The sequence below is a fragment of the Citrus sinensis genome, chromosome 6, assembly GCF_022201045.2.
Source record: "Citrus sinensis cultivar Valencia sweet orange chromosome 6, DVS_A1.0, whole genome shotgun sequence".
Taxonomy (NCBI): Eukaryota; Viridiplantae; Streptophyta; class Magnoliopsida; order Sapindales; family Rutaceae; genus Citrus; species Citrus sinensis.
The window spans coordinates 2,818,351-2,841,653 of NC_068561.1; the positions used below are offsets into that span (position 1 = coordinate 2,818,351).

A 23,303-nucleotide genomic window follows, 5' to 3' on the forward strand; every position below is an offset into this window, starting at 1 on the left:
TTTAATTCGATATGGCTAGCAGTTCAAGTGAGATTAGAGAACTACCGTAAAGTTGGAAATGATTCTTGACTTTAGTCCTTCACCAGTCACATTGTCAGTTTGCTATAATTTTGCAAGTAAAATGAAGAAATTTTATTTATTCTGTTCATCTACATACTAGTATGCATAAGACATTCATCTACTTTACTAGTATGCATAAGACATCCACAATACAAGAATGTTGGGCAATTTGTTGATGACTGAAGGAACAAGATCTTAAAACTCTTTGTTTGGTTTTTTTTCTTTTTCTGACATTGACTGAAAAAAAAAAAGGCCCAAATTCAAGTACATCATGATATCATTAGCGTTTAACCCATTTGTTGAATGTGTGCTTTCATTTTATTAACAACTGATTTGGCTGCTGAGTCACTTGTTTATTTCTCTTTTTATGATGTGCCTAAACATCCATTGAGCATCTTCCTAATTTTCTATAGGCACTGGGAGACATTATCGAATCCTTGGCTGGGGCAATATTCGTTGATTCTGGATGCAACAGGGAGGTAGTGTTTCAGAGTATAAGGCCACTTTTGGAGCCGATGATTACTCCTGAGACAATGAGATTCCACCCAGTAAGGGAGTTGACCGAGTACTGCCAAAAAAATCATTTCTCTATGAAAAAACCCGTGGCTTCACGGATCAGTGGTAAGGCTGCTGTTACCGTAGAAGTCCAGGCAAATGGTAGGTTGTTCGAACACACATTCTTAGATGCTGATAAGAAAACAGCTAAAAAAGTTGCATGCAAAGAAGTGTTGAAGTCCCTGAGGGCAAGCTTTCCTGGGACTTAGCTTCATTCGAGTTAAAAAGTTTTGGAAGATGTGAAGAGCTTGCATGTGCGGAGTTAAGGAAGAACAGCAGTTATTAAGCCATATGTATTAACATTTATATCAGAATTAAATGGAAATGAATCTATTGAGTCAAGCATGCTATTTTTTTTTCTTTAATTTCGTTCTTTTTCCTTTGAAACTATTCTCTTGATAACCCAAAAATTCTTAAAACCCACTTAGCGAACTTGAACTAGAAGGAAAAAAAAAATTGAGCAGTAATTGAAAACTATTTGAAGATAAAGAAATGACGTGTCCAATAATGATGATCTAGTTGTTTATTGGTATTTTTCAGAAAAGAAAATTAGCCAAAGCAATCAGACGAAACTGAACAATAAAAACTTTGGACTTGTTTAACATACTTAGTACAAAAGAAAAAAAATAAAAACAATTTAAAATACGACGAGTGTGTCAATTTATTCTTAAATGAGTCACATAAATAGATTGACAGATTATGATTATGTTTATGACACCACAAAAATAATTATCATATGGAGGTTTGCGAGTTGAGGTCTCATGAACATGAATGCGATATTGTTAATGAACAGAGTGATACGAATACGAAGACAACAAAATTATTAATGTCAATTTTTTGTCAATCCAACCATGACAAATTCTAGGAATATTTGTAGTATATTACCATCCCTAACTTTGCTCGAATTCTGGACCCATTTTGGTTAAGAATTCTAGGAAATTGGCAGAAATTTTTTTGTTTTTTTTTGGTATTGAATAGTTGTCATATTCTACACTTCTAGACCACTAAATTAGCAAAATTAACCTAAAAACTTAAAAATCAGTTTAGATGAACTATATTTATCCAAACACTAATCTTTCGTGCATATCATGTTCAAGTAAACAATAACATAATACTAAAAAAAAATTGATAAGTTTTTAGGAATATTGAGGACAATATACAACTTGTTATAAGTAGCTAGTAAGTTGAGGTTGACAAAATCTAAATTCGGATCAGGATGTAAGTGCACCCAGATTCAGATTCACATTTACATTTTTATATTCGGTTCCGCATCTAGATCCATAAAAAAATAAGCGGATCCAGATGTGAATAATATTCGCAATGGATGCAGGCGGATATTCCAGATATCCGGATATGCAAGTATTAGTATAAATAGGGAGGGGAAACACACCTCTACACTTTTTCTTCACTTCTTTCCCCTCAAATTTTTCTTCTCATCTCTCTTTATAATATATTTTCAATAAATAAAATTAATTTTCTTTCCAATTTTCAAATACCATTTTCTAATTATGTATTTTTCAATTTCAATAATTACTTTTATTTCAATTATGCAATTATGCTTAGCTAAATACCAATAGTTAGGGTAAGGTGAAACTCATAGTAGAGAAATATGATTTAATCAAAATTTATTTTTAATTATATAAATTAAATTATTTTCTATTTAATTTTATCCATACTTTGTATTTTAAAATTTTGATTTATTGTAAACAAACATGAGAGTTTGGCATGATGAATTCTTAATATTTTAGTATAAAGTATGGTAAAATGGTATTTTAACTTATTGTAGATAAGTTAAATTTTGGCATACTAAGTACTTAATCCATAATAAAATAAATGGGAAAATAATTGTAATTTATACAATGAATCTTTTAGGCAATAAAATAAAAGAAAAAGATTTGATTAAATTGTAATTACCACTAAGAGTGCATCCATAACCCTAACTAATTTAATTTCATAATTTTGCTTAAATTAAGTTGCATATATTTAAATTTTATTTTCATTTTTTTAGTAAACTAAAATAAAAAAATTAAACATTTTCTCTATAGATCGATCTCGGACTCAACGAGCTACAATATAACTAGGCACTCTTATATTTGAAAGTAAATTAAACACTTTTGAGTCGTGTCATGTATTATAACCTTTGTCGTGATAGTATGGCGGGTTAGTGTGTGTGTGTGGATGGTGGGTGGTGGGGCTTGCTTGTAGAAGGAGGCGACTAGGGTTAGCTATTATGGATAATTGGCAGGTGACGACAAAGGAGTTTAAGGCGGGCGAACTGACAATTATAGTTAGTATTTGTGAATGTTTGTAGTGGTGGCCAGGTTTTGTGAGTGGTACTGGTGGTGATTGTGATGGCGGTTGTGGTGATTGCTAGAGTTTGTAGATGGTGATAGTAAGGGGTTATGGATGGTGGCGGCGGCTGATGAAGGAAAAAATGTGGATATAAGTTAGAACATAATTGTATAATTTTTTTTAAGGAATTTACCACGGGCATGTTATGACACTTGGATATTAATTTAATTATCCCCTCATACTTAATAATTATCATGTTATGACTTTTGAGTTGAGTAATGTCCAAAATACCCTCAAATTAAAATTTGATTTCCAAATACACGACTATAATTGAGTATCTTTATAGATACACTACTACAGTCAAGTATCTTTATAAATACATGACTACTGTCGAGTATTTTTTTATATACACGGCTATAGTCGAGTAAATTAATATATACATGGTTGTAGTCGAAGTTCATAAATACACGATTGTAGTAGAGTAACTTTATATATATACGATTGTAGTAGAATAACTTCATAAATAGACGACTATAGTCGAGTAAGTAGACTGAGAATAAAAATTATCTAAAACACTCATTAGAATAATAACGCAATCAGCATAAGTTTCAATACATCAAACCTCAATACACCAAGTAACATAGATTTAATACATTCCAGAATCATAAATAAGTTTTAGGAGAATACGAGTTACCACTAAATTATCATAACTAATTTGGTTTACATGGATCCAACACAGAGGATAAAATGCCCAATCTGATACGACGTTTTGCTTCGTTGTGAACACTTTGTAATTTGGTTCTGAATACCCATTAATTTACTCTAAATACTCGGCAACCCCTGGTTCCTACCCTTTGAAAAGAACATAAGCCAGACAATCCAGCTTATCCAACTGTAAACAAAAAAAAAAAAACTTGTCAACTAACTATTACAAATATTAAAGAAATTAAGACAATTATATACTAAAACGGACAAGTATTATTTAGGCTTAAACCTTCGTATGCTCTACAGATTCTTACAGATAGACATATAGTCAAAAGCTAAGATAAATACAAAAAGAAAACCATCCAAGGGATATAATAGCATGTGGAATTGTTTGTCTAGTAACTTGCTAAAATACATGACTGCAATTCATTAATAGTTAGAGGACATATTTAATAAAACAATGCATTTTTTGTACTAGTAGCATGGAAGTGTGTCATAATAATTGGAACATTTTACTTACTTACCCGACAACAGTTACATAAATTTATGCATACACGACTGTAGTCATGTAAAACGGGTGCAGTACAACATTTTTTATTTTAAAATTTTGAGAGTAAAATAAGAGGTTTACAAATATTGTTTAAAAGTCCATTACCTACGGTGATATGATAAAAATGTAATGAAAATATAAATTGTTTTATTATTTATCACAAAGTAAACAAAACCTTTAAGAACAATATAATGTGAAGAAGATGAATAAATAACACATAAAATAAATGTAAAGTTTTAAAAACCCTTGTTAATTAGATGAATAATAATTGTAAACCAAAATCTCAACACATTGGTTGTCCATGAGTGATTTTGAGAGTGTCTTTGAGTGATTTTTTTGTAATGGAATGAGTGAAATAGTAAGAATGAAGGAAGTTTTAGTGTGGCTTTTATCTCTCTTAGGGGTATTTTAGTCAATACACAACCCAAAAATGCATATCTACATAATTATAAAGTATGGGATATAAGTAAATAAATATCCTTGTTTTGGGGTAATTTAATTAGAAACCCCCTTTTTTATACAAATTCCTATGGTTAGAATTTCATTAAAAGAAATTAGGAAAATATCATCTATACCCGAAGTTTAGGAAATTGATCACGAAGGCAATTGGATTTTCAAAAAATGGATATTGAGACTTCTCTTGACCACAATACCTTTGACTCTAATATTTTATAATAAATAGTAATATAATATTAAAATAAATAATGTATACATTTTAAAATATTTTATAATCTATTGGACATATTTTATTGTATTAAAATAATTTTTATAATAAATGGAACATAATATTAAAATAAATACGTTAAAATTTGAATGATATTGAATATTATGTAAAATAATAATTTCAACATTATTATTACGTGAGATTTTTGAATTGTAAAATGTATTTAGCCTAAATATTTATTTAAAATCTTTACAATAAATATAAATATATCACTGAAAATAAAAACTTGTTTTTAAAATAAATTTATTTATATGTTAAAATATTTTAATATTGTTAGAATTCTAGGCATATTATATTATTTATCTTATATTTGTAATTATTACTATATTTAAAATTAATTTTCTAGTTACTGTATACAAAAGACACTATAGTCAAAAAACGTTTTTGGGGTCTATTTTTGAGAACTTAAGAGCCTTTGTGATAATTTTTCCAAAAGTTGGCCCCATTAAATTATTGATAAAATTAGTTATTTGAGTAAAACCAAAAGTTGAAATAAAATGACCATGTATATGGTAATTTCAAGAGCATAATGATAAATGCTTATTTTTCATATAATTTGCTATTAATTTCTCCATTTTTTTCTTGTTTTGGTCTTAAATATTCTAGTTATTTTAGTTAATTTTTTATTTAGTAAATTATATTTTTATTTTTTTATTTTAGGTATTTTTTGGGATTAAAGAGATCGAAGCATTCAGGAAAGAAATCTGATTAAGAGAATCAGAACAGGAAAAGAATTGAAGATTGGAAGACAAAAGTGCACAAGAGATCAAGAATTGGAAAATGAAAGTAAAAAAGGAAGCCAAGCCAATTACAAGCTAAGCCATCACATGGAGCTAAAATTGGAAAAAGGAGATTGCCATCCAGAACGCGAGAGGAAGAAAAGAATAAAGCCTTTTGGCTTTAAGCATGGCCAATCAAAAGAGTTTGTGAATGAAGACGAAAAAGGAAGCAAATATTTTACATGACAATTTAAATGGCAAGCACGTTATGAAGTGGCGGTTTTGGCTTGGATTTAATTCTTTCCATGCAAGGATTTAAAAAGCCACAATTGAAGCATTATATAAGGGCCAAGCGGAAGCAACACAAGGGGGGATATTCGGCAACCACACATACAAAACAATTTGTAGCCGCAAAAGAGAAAAAAACATCAGCAGTCGAAGGGAATTAAAAAAAAAGGCATTCACTTGAATTAATTTCCATGATTGGTTTTATCAATTCTCTTATTCCCAATTTAATTATGTTAGGCTAGATTTTCTATTTGGTTGAGGGTGAATTCAAAACCCCAAACATGTTATATGATAGAATTGATATAGTATGTGTATGTTTGGTGGTGGCGAATGATCATTTAACCAATGTTTTTATCATTATTATTTCTTTCTCCTTTAATTAGAGTTTTTATTAAATTTTTGTTTTCATAGTTTAATTTCTTTATTTCTTGTTATTTAGTTAAAAATTCAAAAACTCCCATTTTATTTATAATTGACATTTTCTTTAGTTAGATTAATTTATATTAATTATTTCTATTATTATTTTATTTTAAGTCTTGCTTGAGAGTCGATAATAAATATAACTAGCATAATCTCTGTGGGATCGATCCTGACTCGTTCTGTACTAATTATTTATACTAGTAGTAAGGTTTTAAATTTGGTACACCCTAACGACACTACCAAATTTTTGGCACCGTTGCCAGGGATTAGCGTCTAGTTTTTTTTATTATCACTTGTTTTATTTTATTATTTTTATTTTTATTTTTATTTCTTTTCTCATTTTATTTATTTATTTTATTTTAATTAGTTATTTTTTGTTATATATTTAGATTTTCATGAGCATAGAGGACATTCGATTGAAACTTGAACAACTTAGAGCAACCTCATCATATTCAGAAGTCGATTTTGCCATCCACATTCCATTCTCGAAGACAGAGCCAGGCAGCCCAGAACCCGAACCAATGGCTCAGAACAACAACCGAACACTTTAAGACTTGGCAGCTCCTAACTTGGACCAGTAACCCTTATGTATTGAAAATCCAAACGCTCAGGTAAACTTTGAACTCAAGTCTGTGATGATTCATCTTCTTCCTACTTTTCATGGTCTTGCAGGAGAGGACCCAAATAAGCATTTGAAGGAGTTCCATGTGGTCTGCTCCACAATGAAACAAGCCAGAGTTTCTAAAGAGCAAGTTAAACTAATGACCTTCCCATTCTCTTTGGCAGATTCAACCAAGGAAGGTTGTACTATCTTCCCTCTGGTACTGTCACTACATGGAATGTGATGCGTCAGCTATTTTTGGAGAAATATTTCCCAGCATAAAAAACTGGCAGCATTTGAAAAGAAATTTGCGGAATCTAACAGTATAATGGAGAGTCGCTTTACGACTACTGGGAACGATTTAAAAAGTTATGTGCTAGTTGCCCCCACCATCAAATAAGTGAGCAGCTCCTTATTCAATACTTTTATGAGGCTGTACTCCCTATGGATAAGAGTATGATTGATGCCGCTAGTGGAGGAGCACTTATGGATAAGACACTAGAAGTAGCCCGAAATCTCATTGCTAACTTGGCTGCTAATTCTCAACAGTTCAACACCAGGAACGATCTACTGCCACCACCTAAGCGAGTCAATGAGGTAAGTATTACTTCCCTCGAATAACAAGTTTCAAATCTTACTTCTTTGGTGCAACAATTAGCCCTAGTGCAACAGGTGAGACCATGTGGCGTCTGTTCCATGGTCGGGCATGCGACTGATATCTGCCCTACTCTCCAAGAGAGTTCACATGAGCAGGCCAACGCAGTTGAGGGGTTCCTAGGCCAACCAAGACAAAGGTATGGCCCATATTCTAATTTTTACAATGAAGAGTGGAAGGATCACCCTAATTTTAGGTATGAGAACCAACAACAAGGCATTTCTAATATAGCACCGTCTCGACCACCGGGCTACCCCCAACAGCGGGTGCAACAACCTTACCAAGTTTGGCCACCTCCACCACCTCAAAATCAAGGTACGTTTTTGGAAGATCTTGTAAAAGCTCTCGCTACTAACTCTATGCAGTTCCAACAGACTACCCAGACACAACTCCAACATTTAGAGAATCAAATTGGCCAACTGGCCACATCTATGAGTATGATAGAGGCTAGAACTTCAGGAAAGTTATCTTCTCAACCAGAAATTAATCCAAAAGAGAATATTAGTACTATGTCTCTTAAAAACGAAAAGTAGTTGGAACCATTATTAGCTAAGCCATCAAAAGTGTCCACAATATCATCGCACTTTGTGACTAATCCCTCCTCCGAGCCTCTTCTTTTAACAAGGAAAGACGATTCCCACTCTACATTGCCAATCGACCCATCTGGCCAGGTAAATACCCCCTCACTTCAAATTAAGACTCTTTCCATTCCTCTACCATTTCCTAGCAGGTTTAAACAATCCAAGAAAGAGGAGTAAGAAAAGGAGATCCTTGAGACCTTTCGTAAAGTAGAGGTAAATATTCCTCTACTTGATGCTATTAAACAAGTGCTGCGTTATGCAAAGTTTTTGAAGGAATTATGCAACAACAAGTGAAAGTTAAGCGGTAACAAAAAGGTAAGTGTTGGAGAGAATGTTTCTGCTGTACTTCAAAGAAAACTTCCCCCTAAGTGCAAGGATCCAGGTACTTTCACTATCCCTTACACTATTGGCAATACCAGATTCGAAAGATGTATGCTAGATTTAGGGGCCGCAATTAATGTTATGCCATATTCGATTTATAACTCCTTGAATTTAGGTCCAATGGAAGAAACTAGTATAATTATTCAATTGACTGACAGATCTAATGCTTACCCAAAGGGGGTTGTGGAAGATGTTCTTGTGCAGGTCAACGAATTGGTCTTTCTAGCTGATTTTTATATCCTTGAAATGGAGGATAAGTCGTCGCCCAGTCCCACTCCTATTCTGTTGGGGCGACCTTTCCTTAAGACAGCCCGAACCAAGATTGATGTTCACGATGGAACTCTCACAATGGAATTCGATGGTGAAGTGATCCGTTTCAATATCTTTGAGGTAATGAGGTATCCCAGTGATGTTCATTATGTTTTTGCCATAGATGATATTAATACTTTGGTGCAAGATTTCTTTGAATTATTTGGTAATAACAATTTTGAAATTGCCATAAGCAAAAATCTTACGAAAGATGATTCTAAGGAACAAGCAAATTTGATAAAGTTGGATGATGAGGTAGAGGAAGCTATGGCGATCTTAGATGAAGCAGTCCCATTATGCACCAATGGGTATAATGTTTCTTACCTTGAATTGCCTTTATTAAACGAGAAACTTTTACCTTCAGTTATGCAAGCACCTACCTTAGAACTTAAGCCACTCCTAGAGCACCTACAATATATTTACTTGGGTGAGAATGAAACACTTTCAGTCATAATTGCTAAAACCCTCTGCCTAGTTCAACAAGAAAAGTTAATTAGGGTGCTTCGGGATCACAAGACGGCGATTGGCTGGACTATTGCCAACATTAAGGGAATTAGTCCTTCCATGTGTATGCATCGCATTTTGCTAGAGGAAGGGTCTAAACCAACGAGAAATGCACAATGCCGTCTTAATCCACCAATGATGGAAGTCGTAAAAAATGAGATACTGAAACTCCTTAATGTGAGGATTATTTATCCCATTTATGATAGTAAATGGGCGAGTCCCGTGCAGGTAGTTCCAAAAAAATCAGGCATCACAGTAGTCAAGAATGAAGTAAACGAGGCTGTGCCAACTCGAGTTCAAACTGGGTGGAGAGTTTGCATTGACTATCGTAAACTGAATGCAGCCACTCGCAAGGGTCATTTTCCTCTACCATTCATTGATCAAATGCTTGAAAGGTTAAATGGTCACTCTCATTATTGTTTTCTTGATGGTTACTCAGGTTGTAATCATATCGTTATCGCTCCGGAAGACCAAGAGAAAATGACCTTTACATGCCCCTTCAGAATATTTGCTTACCGACGCATGTCGTTTGGTCTCTGTAACGCTTCTGCCACTTTCATTTACTTTACCCACTTTATGTTGAATTTTGTTTGTGTGTCTCATCTCATTTCTCCATGTTTAATTCTGTCTTTTGTTAGCTTAGGCTTACATTGAAGACAATGTAAGAATTAAGTGTGGGGGGGTGGATTTCGAACTTAGTTTTTGTTGCTTTGTCTTTATCTTTTTACCCAAAAAAAAATATTGTTTTAAATATTAGCCAATGATAAGAATTTGATCGACAATGAATATGGTTCTTAGAAAGAGTTGAATATTACCTTAGTTTATACTTGATTCCTGTGTTGATTTCATCTTAATTGAGATTCTTTAAACCATGAGCACTAATATCAATTCTTTCATAGTTTTGACTTAGAATTTGAGATTGATGCAGCTTGAGTTGAGAATTTTAGATTGAGTAAATGACTATTTGTCTTGAATCTTATCTCCACAATATAGTGTCGTATACACAGGCACCATAGTCAGAAATAGCTACTTATAACCCTTAAGAGTGAAGCTATCCTTGAGTAATTTGGGCATATGTACCACTAGTATGTAGAGGATAATCTACCATGAGAAGAAGGTTACCTTAAGGGGTAGAGTGAAAGCTCTTGACTATGAAAAAAAAAACAAAAACAAAAAAAAAGAAAAAAAATCAAAAGAAAATGCACGCAAATGCCTGTGAGTGAAAAAAAAAATTTGGAGATCAAGATGATAAGATTAGTTTGACCTATTTTTTTCTTTGTCAAGGCAAAGGCTGTTGATATTGAAGATTTTGGGAATGAATTTTGATTGAATTGATTCACACACACACTAGGAGAATCAAAAGAGAGATGAGATTAACTATTGAATTGAAGTTAGAACTTCGATAATATTTGAAATTTTCTTTGAGCTATATGACTTATGCAATCTTTAAGGCTAGTTTTATTTTAAAGTCTTTTGTTTTTTTTTTCTACTATTAAAAAAATGATATTTGTGGGTATCATCGCTGAAGCCCTCACGAGACTATAACTCGTCCACTAGGGCCACCTAGGGGTTTAAAGGCTTGTTGCATACGCTAAATGCAATCGTGATTTCCTACGAAAGTGGACTAGTTTATGTTTTCTTTTTATTTTATTTTTATTCTAGGTTTGCTCGAGGACGAGCAAAGGGTAAGTGTGGGGGAATTTGATAAGTGCATATTTTTCATATATTTTACTATTAATTTCTCCATCTTTTTTTTGTTTTGGTCTTAAATACTCTAGTTATTTTAGTTATTTTAGTTAATTTTTAATTTAGTAAATTATATTTTTATTGTGTTAATTGTTATCTTAGTTTTTTTTTATTTTGTTATTTTAAGTATATTATGAGATTGAAGAGAAATTAAATCAGAGCATTCAAGAAATAAATCTAATTAAGAGAATCAGAATAGGAAAAGAATTGAAAATTGGGAGACAAAGTGCACAAGAGATCAAGAATTAGAAAATGAAAGTAAAAAAGGAAGCCAAGCCAATTACAAGCTAAGCCATCACATGGAGCTAAAATTGGAAAAAGGAGATTGCCATCCAGCACGTGAGAGGAAGAAAAAAATAAAGCCTTTTGGCTTTAAGCATGGCCAATCAAAAGAGTTTGTGAATGAAGACGAAAAAGGAAGCAAATATTTTGCATGACAATTTAAATGGCAAGCACGTTATGAAGTGGCGGTTTTGGCTTGGATTTAATTCTTTCCATGCAAGGATTTAAAAAGCCACAATTGAAGCATTATATAAGGGCCAAGCGGAAGCAACACAAGGGGGGATATTCGGCAGCCACACATACAAAACAATTTGGCTTGAATTAATTTCCATGACTGGTTTTATCAATTCTCTTATTCCCAATTTAATTATGTTAGGCTAGATTTTCTATTTGGTTGAGGGTGAATTCAAAACCCCAAACATGTCATATGATAGAATTGATATATTATGTGCATGTTTGGTGGTGGTGAATGATCCTTTAACCAAAGTTTTCATCATTATTATTTGTTTTTCCTTTAATTAGAGTTTTTATTAAATTTTTGTTTTCATAGTTTAATTTCTTTATTTCTTGCTATTTAGTTAAAAATTCAAAAACTCTCCTTTTATTTATAATTGGCATTTTCTTTAATTAGATTAATTTATATTAATTATTTCTATTATTATTATTTTATTTTAAGTCTTGCTTGAGAGTCGATAATAAATATAACTAACATAGTCTCTGTGGGATCGATCTTTACTCGTTCTGTACTAATTATTTATACTAGTAGTAAGATTTTAAATTTGGTGCACCCTAACGACACTACCACATAATAATCAAATCACTGGTTTTATTGATTTTATTATTGAATGATTATCAGTTGGTTCATCTAATAAAATTTTTTGAATTGATAAGATGAATGATATTTGAATCGATTCACATGGATGAGAATGTGTTTGATTCTCATTCTTACAATTCTTGAAATATATATTGGATTTGTTATAAAATCGTACTTCACAATAGGGACTCATATGAGGATAAATTTTAAATAATATATATTTTTTTTTCTATAATACCGGAGATTGTAGTAGTGTAATTTTTCATTATTTAGCTACTATTCTTGCTGATTAGCATGAAAGAAAGGACTTTAAATGCTGCAAAACTAATAATGGAATATTCGACATATAGAAGTGAGTTGGTAAATTCAAGAGCAGCTAACGAGAGATTTAGATTGTGAAATAAATACACATATGTACGCTCTCTTCTGTCGTATTCTTATCATGTTTATATCTATTTTTCATATCGAGTGGAAGTATATATATACATTCGCAGAGTTGAGGCTTTAAAATTGAGATGCACATATAACAAACTAAGCGATGTGCAAGCCATCTACTCGTTCACAAAAAAAAAAGTAATATGCAAGTGAAATCAGCAGACCTGAAAATGGGTGTGAACTTATCTAGAATAAAAATGTTAAAAAAAGAAGAAGATATCTAGAGTTTTGCTAGATTATTAATGTGACATTTAAGCAATATGCAAGTGATCTACTCATAGTAAAGTGCACAGTTAGTAATCTAAAATCTTTTGAAATTGCGATATAATTTGTACGATACTTAACGTGTCACTTATTAATTGATGTTACATAAGTATTATTAACAACTACTAAGCATTTAACGGTTCTTGATTGACGCTCTATTAATTAGGATAGAAATTCTGTATTTTAACTTTTTATGTCGACTGTCATTTGATTTTCGGTTTCCATTTAATTTGAATTTCATTTGTGACTTGAGGAATGTTTGAATTTGGAACCAAGACTTTTCATGCTCTTTGTTCGTGATCCTTAAAATGAAATCACTAATAATTTATTACATTCTTTATCTCATTGTCCCTTTCTTTCTTTATTATTTTTTTATCTCATGTCTTTGTTTTTTGACCTTTTGCTTCCAAGTATCTTTATGCATTTCTTTTGCCACCAAAATTTTATTCTTTTTTTTTTTTTTTTTTTCAGTTAGTCGGTTCTATTCTTTTCATCTTTTACTACTAAAAAATTGAGAAACGCTGATATTAAATTTTTGATACTAAATAAAAAAAATCGGCATTTGATAACCTAAATAATTTTTAACCCCTTTTATATATAAGTGTCAGTAATTGTTGATATTATAATATCATAATTAAGTATTGATACTAATTAAACAGGTATTTTAATTTTAATTTTAATTTTTTAATTTCCCTAAACCTAAACGGTGTCGTTCTTATTGCTAAAATGCTATCACGATAAATTAAACACTAGGAACTTTTTAGCTTCTCATTTCCCTCTCCTTCCAAAATCGATTTCCCCCTCTGTCTACTGAAACCCTAAATCTAAAATCAACTAACCAAACAAGACCCTCAATCCAAACCCACAGTTTCACCAAACCCTAAATCGAATTTGTTGAAGAACACAAAATTACACTCACTGCAGGTTCTGTCTGCGCCATTTGCTGCAGATTTCTTCTCCACCGCGCACTACAATCTCTCTTATCTGCAGCGCATTGAAGCTACTGTCCTTCGCTGTGCGCCGAAGTTTCTGTTTTCCACCAAGAATATATGGAAATGGTTTTTGATATGGTAAACAGGTAAAGCCAACCGCCTAATTTTGATTCCCAATTTCCTAATTATTCCAAGTAATACAAAAGCGGCCAAACAATACGTGTAAAATTTTTTTTTGACAAATATTTTGGATTCTTAAAAGAAAGATTTTGTACCTTCTAGATTTTGAGAGAGAGATTTTCCATTCTCAATTTTATTTCGATTTTTATCTCGAGATTTATGTAAATTTTCTTCCTTTCTAGGTTTATATAATGTTTAAGTCGCAGTTAAGTTCATATTCCAGCGCTTTAAATGGAAAATTATATACACTGGACTGCTCAAAATAATATCCAACTCTTTTAGTAAGCAATTATTAGTAGATTTAATAAAATTAATTTAGTTTTAGATTTCATAAACTATTTCTAATTTAAGAAGAAGTTTCAATTCTGCACTGGACCGAAGTCCTTCTCTCTAAAAGTTCTAATTGTTTCACTGTTCCTTAATTCTCCAAACCCTAAATCCTTCAATGCATGTAGATGATTTTCCATGATTATCCTATCGATCATATGTGGATTCAGTTTATTTCTAATTTAATAGGATAACTTATGTCCTTACTTATGTTTGGTACAATTTGATACATAATTGACATTTATAGTGGGCGCTCTTTTGTAAGCCATATTTGTCTTTTCATTTTTGTGTATTGTTTGGCTGTTGATTAGATGTTTCTCATGTAATTAGTTGCTCAAATTACAATTTTTTTCTTATGAAATTCAATTGCTTTTGTTCTGAATAGAATGAAAGACATTTGATGAACATTTTTGGTGCAGTTTAATTGAATTTTCTGGAAACACAGGGCTATTTTTCTGCAACCGAGCTACTGCTCATTGAATTGGGAAGTCACCTACTTCTATCAAAACTTTCCAGCTCATTCGATCTAGGTGTAGCTCCTGATTTTTGTGCACAATATTTTCAGCTTCTGTGGGGTAATTTTTTTTAAATATCTATAATTTCTAGTTTGAGTTCAATGCTTTAGGCTGATTTGAGAAAATTATTAATTAGTAAACAACAATTTGTTTTTTGGGTTTAAGAGTTTGATATAGATTTTGCATTATATGCTATGCATTGTTAAGTTAGCTTGTCAAGTAAGTTCTGGCTTCCTTGTTCAGAGTTTCTCTTCATATATTTACTTAAATTTTATAGTTCCTATCTATTCTTGCCTTTTTTTCTAGTGCTAGATAATTATTGTTAGTGGATGTTTGTACTTGATACTTGGATTTTTATTACTTTGCCTTTTATATAGCACTCAGTGATTGTATAAATGTTATATGGGTTAGCATTGGTGGGTGAATGCTAAGTTTTTGCTGAATGATTGTTGGAAAGGGATAAAGTAATGTTATTGATTCAAGACTGTATGTAGCGGGAACATAAAATGTTTGCTAATCTGGCTTCCACTTTTACGTGGTTGATATTAGAATTTTGTTCCCATTGTAGGATCTACAAATAGAATATATATGTAATCTATTTAGAATGGAAGCTAAACTGAACTTTCTTGGGGATAATCGACTTAGTTGATTGTGGATGAGTTTCAATTTCTAAAGCTTAAATCAGGATATAATATAAGCATAAGGAAACATATTTGTTTTACTTATCCTGTATTTAAAGTTAAGGGGTTTAGCTACCTGTCAGCTGGTGTTATATTTTGGCGTGAATGTTTAGGTATGAATTGGCAAAAGAATGTTATAATGATGATGATGCAATGTTATCTATCTTTCAGTTATGGAAGGGTGTAATGGAGGAGTTAAAAATTCATGATTTATTTGCAAAGTATAGTTTCGATTCTTGCCCAGTTAGGCCTTTTTGTTGAAAGTATGAAACTCATGGAATGTGTATGACACTGTATTATATATTTGTTATGCATTTACTTGATTTTCCAGTAACTTAATTGTCATTTTTTTCAATGCAGGTAGTAGCAACAACCACAATCTTGACTTGAGCCTTGGAATTTCTCTGTGTTCCAGTGCTAGTGGCCTTATTCATCACATTCATTGTGATGACTCTAAACTGCCCAACAAAGAAAGACCAGTGGCTAAATTACCTATGCTTTTCTCAGTGAGGCTAGTAACTACCCTTTTTGCTTATTCTTTATACACTTTCGATTTAACAAATTGATAGCTCTCAGTTTAAATTAATTTTTTTTTTCAGTTAATAATTATGCACAAATAATTTGTTAATTTAGTTTCATACCATTTAGATTTAGTAGTTGTGTACAAACTACAATTTTAAAGAAATTAGGAAATAATGTAGATTGCAGCATGTAAATTTTATAATTTTTTTCGTAAGCTTTTAGCTTGTTTGCTACTTGTCAATGCATTGTTTAATATATTCCTGGACCTTGTGGAGCATGCCATATGTTTTTCCATGCAATATATTGCACTTACAAGCTAGTTTAAGATATGCCTGCAACATGCTTAACTAAATAACTGAGAGAAATTCGGTTCAGCAGAGCATCTTCTTTTCTTGATATATTGATAAGGCTCTGTCTAAAGAATTGAATCATCCATGTTTTATTTCTAATTGCTTCATTCCTTCTACCCTTGGAATTGCACTTTCCATTCAATACAGTTACATCATGTGTGTGGACTATGGTGATGGGTTCAGTTCTCTAATGGTGAAGTTGTAATTGTGTAAGTAATACTTTAGTTAATTTTTTTTTTGTTTTAATTATATTTTCTAATAATTTTTTTTTATTATTATTATTAGTTAACAAAATATATTGTTATTGATTACTGGATCTAGTTCTACCAAGTATACAAATAACTATAGTTTTTTTATTGTTTATGTCTTGAATGGTGCAGGATGACTTGCAATAAACTAAAGCATGTATATGGGTCAAAACTAAATAATCAGAGCAAATGTCAAATTGGAACACGGAAACAATAATAGAAGACTTCATTTTGATTATCGAGAGAAAGAATCCGCAGAAGCAATAAACATGTGTTGGAAGATTGTGCTGTTACTATATCAGTTTATAAATTATTTGTAGTTGGTAAATGATGTAATAAGTTTCAAACAATGTAATAATTTTTAAATTGTTCATTGCAATGTAATAGTTTTCATGTGTGGGTGAATGTAAATTCCAATTCAAATGCCAATTGCAAATTTTCAATTTCTATTATATTGATTTTTATTTTTTTAAAAAAATTTTTCTCAAATAAGCATTGATACCAAAGTATCGTTATATTTGTTATGCCTTTGTATCAGTATTTGTTTGATGCCATAGACTCGTTGTTGATGTGACGTACAAGCATCAACATTTTTTTGATACTATGGTGACATAGATTTACTGACACAAAAAATTGTGGAAGTAAATTTGTTGCACCGTAATCAGTGACATTAAACTCGATGTCAGTTAAATGAGTTCCTAATATCAAAATAGTATCAGAGAATGTCATTTTTTGACTAGTGTTTATGCATTTCTTTTGCCTAAAGTTTCCTCTCATTATCTTTCCGTGAGCAACCGAATAACAGAGAAAAGAATAGAATAATATTTTAGAGTCAAGAATTTGATGAATTTTATTTTCTTTTTTAGGAAAAATTATTTTGATCTTTTTATTTGTAAAAGCGACATACTGAAAAAGGACACCTACACTCCCCAGGTTTAGATAAATGATTATAAAGATCCCCAAATTTTCAATAAGAGATACCATGACCCCTTTTTTGACCATAATGTCCTCTGACTTTATAAATAAAAAAACCTAAAATATAATAATAAATGGAAATATGGCATTAAAATAAATGTAATAATATTTACGTTTCAAAATAATTTTAATATTTAAAAATATTTTTATATTTTTCAATCTATTAGACCTATTTTATTATATTAAAGTAATTCTGAATAATAGATAGAAACATAATATTCAAATAATAAATTAAAATTATTTTGCATATTATGTAAAAGTTAATTTTAATTTTATTAATAGGGAGATTTTTTAATTGTAAAATCTATTTAATCCAAAGATTTATTTAAAATCTTTATAATATTACAAATATATTATTAAAATAAATATAATAATTTAAAATTTAAAAATTATTTTAAATGTCAAAAATAATTTAATATTATTAGTCTACTAGATAGATTATATTATTTATATTAAATTTTTTAATTAAAAATCTTTCAAATCAATTATCAAATTACTATATTCAAACGATATTATGGGCCAAAAAGGGTCTTGGTGTCCCTTTTTCAAAACTTGGGATTTTTATGAGTATTTTTCTAAACTTTGGGGGTGTAGGTGTCATTTATTCTATTATCATATTAGTAATATAAAAGTGGAAGTTGATAATATTTTTTTTTTACTTATTTAAGTATATATATCACCCGTTGTTGAAATTTATGTGATATTATCATCAGGTACTTTAGTGTGACGTAGCAAAATAAGGTTGTATTTGCACTCAAAAGGGTGCACGTGTCACTTGGACATTAATCAATGACATTTGTTTCTTAAAAAAGAAAATTATTCAAATTCATTATAGCGTTTTTTTTTTCTTTTAATTCGTCATTACTTTCCAAAGGATCACTAAGAATCTCTTCTTCCTACATTTTTTTCTTAAATTTCTTAAAGGTTTTCAAAATGAAAATATAAAAAGGACATTGTAGGTACCACAACTTAACTCTGGATGAGTCCCAATATTGTGGCAGTAAAAAGAAAAAAAAATTATACTTTACTTTTTTAGAAAATCATAAACAAAGGATATAATTTTGCATTTGTTTCATTTGAGTCCTTGTTGTGTTTTCAAGTTCTAGTAAAAAACATTTTAATGAAAAAAACCATGTTAAAATATGAAGTGCGCATTGTAAATATTAGTTGTACATATTACTTACTGAGTAAAACTGATTAACTATCTTACCAAATACATATAGTAATGACTATATCTTTTTCTAAATTTAATATAAAGGTATCGTGCATGTAAATGTTAGTTGTAAATCCTATTAAAATGTTATTATATTAAGTGTTTGTTGGAAATATTAGTTACGAAGTAAAAGTGATTATCCTACTAAATATTTATGCGTTCTTTCTCCAATTTAGTGTAGGTGCATCATGCACGCCGCGCGACAGACACACATGAAATGCAAATTATGCAACCCAAGAGGGGTGAATTGAGATTTTAAAACTTAAGATAAACAAACCACACAACAATTCAATCTATTGCCTTAATGAAATCAAAAACAATAATTTAATAAAGAATAATAATAAAAGAGTAAGAGAAGAGAGAGAAACATAATGATTTTTACGTGGTTCGACAATCCCCGCCTACGTCCACGCCTCCAAGCCAACCAAGCTAGATGATTTCACTATCCAAGCCTCCCAAAGCTTCAAGTTCTTTACAATTGACTTCCAAGGTATTAATAAACCTTTACAACTAAGAGATTATCTCACAATCTCTTCACTGAAGTGTTTCTCACACTTATACACTCACAAATTTGATGAGAAAATAAAGATTACAAAAAAGAAACTCTCTTTAAGAATGAAGTTTTACTATAACGACTAGTTTTTGGGATTTAGCTATAAAAACTCAACTCCAACTTCAATTTTAAGACTTTTGCAAGCATAAAAAAGTGCATACAACATATATTAAGCTTTAACTTTCTATAATTATACTACGGCCCAAATGTCATAAAACTTTACAAATAGGTCCAATTTTAGAATTTCTAAATAATACTTTTTGTTTCCAAAGCTTTATGAAATTGTGATATGACCCAATACATAATAATATTTTTCAAGGAAGTCCTTTTCAAAATTTAACAAAATACTTATAAATTTTGAAGTTCTCAAAACGTTTTCAATTTAGTGCAAAATTTGGAAATATGAAAATTTTCTCTGGCGGCTAGTTGCTAGTAGAGGTGGCAAAAATACCCGCTCGGTCCGGACCTGGACCGTACCCGGGTGTTGTGGGCCGAGTATTACTCGGCCCGGGTACGAAGCCAGGTCGGTCTTGGGCATCACTTGATAAACCCGGAACCCGGATTTTATTAAAAAAATATTATAAAATATATATTATTTTAAATATTTATATTTATTTGACTCATTTATTATACATATATAAAGTTTTAAACACTTAAAGTTTATATTTTCATGTCAAATTTTATTGAAATAAATTTAAAACTTATAAAATTACTAAAAAATAAAAAATATATATACATATAATATTAAAAAATATAAAATTCGGGTACCCGGATTAAAACCCGGACCGGACCCGAACCCGGACCGGTTGCATCTGGGCAGGGTCCGATCATTGCAATACCCGGACCCGGCCCGAGGTTTTGCCATCCCTAGTTGCTAGCCCCCAGGTAGTTAGTTGCTAACTCTCTGTTCGTTTCAATATTTATAGTCTGGCCCTCAAACTTTTAGAAATTATAGTATGACCCAAAATGTTTCAAATATTTGCAAATAAGTGCAACTCCAGAATTCAAAATAATACATATTAAAATCAAAGATTGCAAAACTTTTTCATTTTAGCCCACATCTTGAAAAATAACTAACTTCATAAAATACTTAGCTTATACTTGTAAAGCATTTGATTTATGAAAAAAAAAGATTTATTAAACAAAATTTTGAGTTTCTCAAATGCTAAACTATACATTTATTAAATCATACCGGTTTTACAAGAATTGTCGTAATAATGAGTCTGTTGATCTCTAAACTTTATTCTTGATCGTGCCGTTGTCCGTTGAGAGTCTTGAACTTAATTTCACATGATTCACTTCATCATAAATATTATCCTTTAAGAACTAGTGAAATGTGAAATACAGTATTTTTCAAATCACTTTAGACATATTTTTGTTATTATCAAAATTATATTATGTGTAGCCGTTTAGGTTAACAATCTCTCCCTTTTTGATGATGATAAACATCTCATGTATTTTGACATTTATACTCCCCCTTAATACATGACATATGTGACTCAACATGTAAAATAAATTTAAAACAAACTCCCCCTGAATATATGATTTATAAAAATTTGTAAGCTCCCTCTTAATGTTTCAAAACCATACACAAAGACTTCAAGATCAAAATATGTATTACCTGTCTCTAGGAATTCAAAATACACTACTTCTCCCCCTTCGTCATCAAAATTACTATAAATCCATACTTAGAAAAAAAAACCACTCAATGATTAATCAAGAAACATATAAAAATTATGCATGCAATTAACCAAAGAGTTATAACATCCTTAGAATCCAGAAAACATCATCTAAACATAAAATATCCAAATACCAAATAACAAGCATCCTCAATCCATAATCAAAACAACAATGCATATGAAAAATGTAGTGCAGAATAAAACTAAGAACTAAAATCAAGATGAAGATGGTGGATGTGGCAAATGGGTTAATATAAACTTCGGATTGTTTATATGATGCTCCTTGCACCTTTTGGCTACTTGTTTTCCCTTGGATTTTTCACCACCAACTATTATTGAAAACAAGAACAAGCTTAAATACCCAAATTCGGATTTTCAAGATTTTGTATGAAATGGAAGTGTTTGAGCCAATAAAATTGATACTAGAGATGATTTAATGCAATATATGGTATTAATTTGATCAAAGATGAGCTAAAAATGACTTGACATGGAGGAGAAAGAAATGAGCAAGCTTAGATTTTAATTTTGAGATTTGGAGAAACAAGTGATGATATGATGTTTGGAGGATGGATAATGATTTTGATGAGTGATTTTGGCATAAAAATGATTGAGAAATGAATAAAATTTGAGAAGAAATAGAGGTGAGGTGAACGGTTAAGAGAGAGAGTGAAGAAAGCATGAAAAAGAGGGGGGGGGGGGGGAATCCCTTAAACCCGTGACCAAGCGGTTAGCCGCCTATTTTCTGCCCTTCTGCATAATGTTTGCTTTCCGACTAATTTTGATCAATCCCAAGGTCATTTCGTGATCTCAAAACATCTGAAAGGCCATTTTAATGCTCGAATCATAATTATAAACATTCAAGAGATGATTAATTCAAACATATAATTCATCCATCATGCATATATTTTACACAATCATGAAACATATAAGCATTTAAAAATTAATAAATCAAACACATCACTCATCTATCATGCTTTAATACTTCATAAACATAAAAAAATCTCAATCAATTAATTTTTAATAGTCTCAATAACATGATTATAGATATTAATGTGAGAGTTTTATTATCCTAAGTTCATGTCGAATTTTTGAAAAATATTCTTCACAAAGAGGTTTTGTAAAAATATCGGCAAATTGTTTTTCCATAGAGATAAATTCTAATACAATATCTCCCTTTTGAACATGATCTCTCAAGAAATGATGTCTAATCTCTATATGTTTTGTTCTAGAGTGCTAAATGAGATTCTTTGATAGATTCATAGCACTCGTGTTATCACACTTGATAGGAATTTGTTCAAGATTAATGTCATAATCTCTAAGTGTTTGTTTCATCCAAAAGGCTTGTGCACAACAACTACCTGCAGCATTATATTCTGCCTCAGTGGTTGAGAGCGCAATCGAATTTTATTTCTTACTAAACCAGACCTAGGAAATGGCAAGTTCCACTAGTACTTTTCCTATCGACCTTGTAACCGACAAAATCGGCATATGAATAACAAGTTAAATCTATATGGGTTCCTCTAGGATACTAAAAGATAAGATCTATGGTTCCACTCAAATAATGAAAAATTCTTTTAATAGCAGGAAAATGAGATTCCTTTGGACATGATTGAAATCTTGCACACAAACATACACTAAACATGATATCGGGTCTACTTGCGGTTAAGTAAAGTAAAGAGCTGATCATACCTCGATACATTTTAATATCAACCTCTTTACCTTTTTAATCTTTGTCAATCTTGATTGTTGTACTCATTAGAGTGCTCTTGGTCTTTGAGTCATCAATGCCAAATCTCTTGAATAAATCTTTGACATATTTAGCTTGGTTGATGACGATTCTCTCATTGTTTTGTTTGATTTGAAGTCCAAGGAAATTCTCCTATCATGCTCATTTCAAATTCCTTACTCATTCAAGATGAAAACTCCTTGCACAAAGACTCATTAGTAGAACCAAAAATAATATCATCAACATAAATTTGAACAATAAGTATATCTTGGTTCTTATACTTAACAAAGAGAGTGATATCCGCTTTTCCCATTGAAAAACCGTTATCCAACAAGAAATTCTTAAGCCTATCATACCATGCTCTAGGTGCTTGTTTTAAGCCATACAATACTTTAGACAACTTATACACATGATTTGGAAACTTTTCATTTTCAAAACCAGGGGGTTGTTTCACATAAACTTCTTCTACAATATAACCATTTAGGAAAGCACTTTTGACATCCATGTGATATAAAATG

At 31.0% G+C, this 23,303-nt stretch overlaps 1 protein-coding gene and 2 long non-coding RNA genes across 6 annotated transcripts in view; all 3 read left to right on the top strand.

The window, feature by feature from the left end:
* LOC102617691 (endoribonuclease Dicer homolog 2) overlaps positions 1-23,303 on the top strand; it is a 71,370-nt gene that overhangs the window by 12,101 nt on the left and 35,966 nt on the right. The window contains exon 23 of one of the 3 annotated variants that reach the window (XM_006480430.4): positions 474-957. The exons of the other annotated variants lie outside the window; for them this stretch is intronic. Coding sequence (XP_006480493.1) covers positions 474-824 — 351 coding nt within the window. The 3' untranslated portion in view covers positions 825-957. Of the gene's footprint in view, positions 1-473; positions 958-23,303 lie in introns of those variants that run through there. 3 annotated transcript variants of the gene reach the window in all.
* Positions 13,643-16,030, top strand: LOC102618920 (uncharacterized). Of its 2 annotated transcripts, none has more exons than XR_001508453.3 (3): positions 13,643-13,963; positions 14,744-14,899; positions 15,880-16,030. It is a non-coding gene; the product is annotated as an uncharacterized LOC102618920 (long non-coding RNA). The 2 variants fall into 2 exon arrangements; XR_003065852.2 differs by having other exon boundaries at positions 14,770-14,899.
* Positions 16,533-17,086, top strand: LOC107177342 (uncharacterized). Its single transcript, XR_001508454.3, has 2 exons — positions 16,533-16,600; positions 16,772-17,086. It is a non-coding gene; the product is annotated as an uncharacterized LOC107177342 (long non-coding RNA).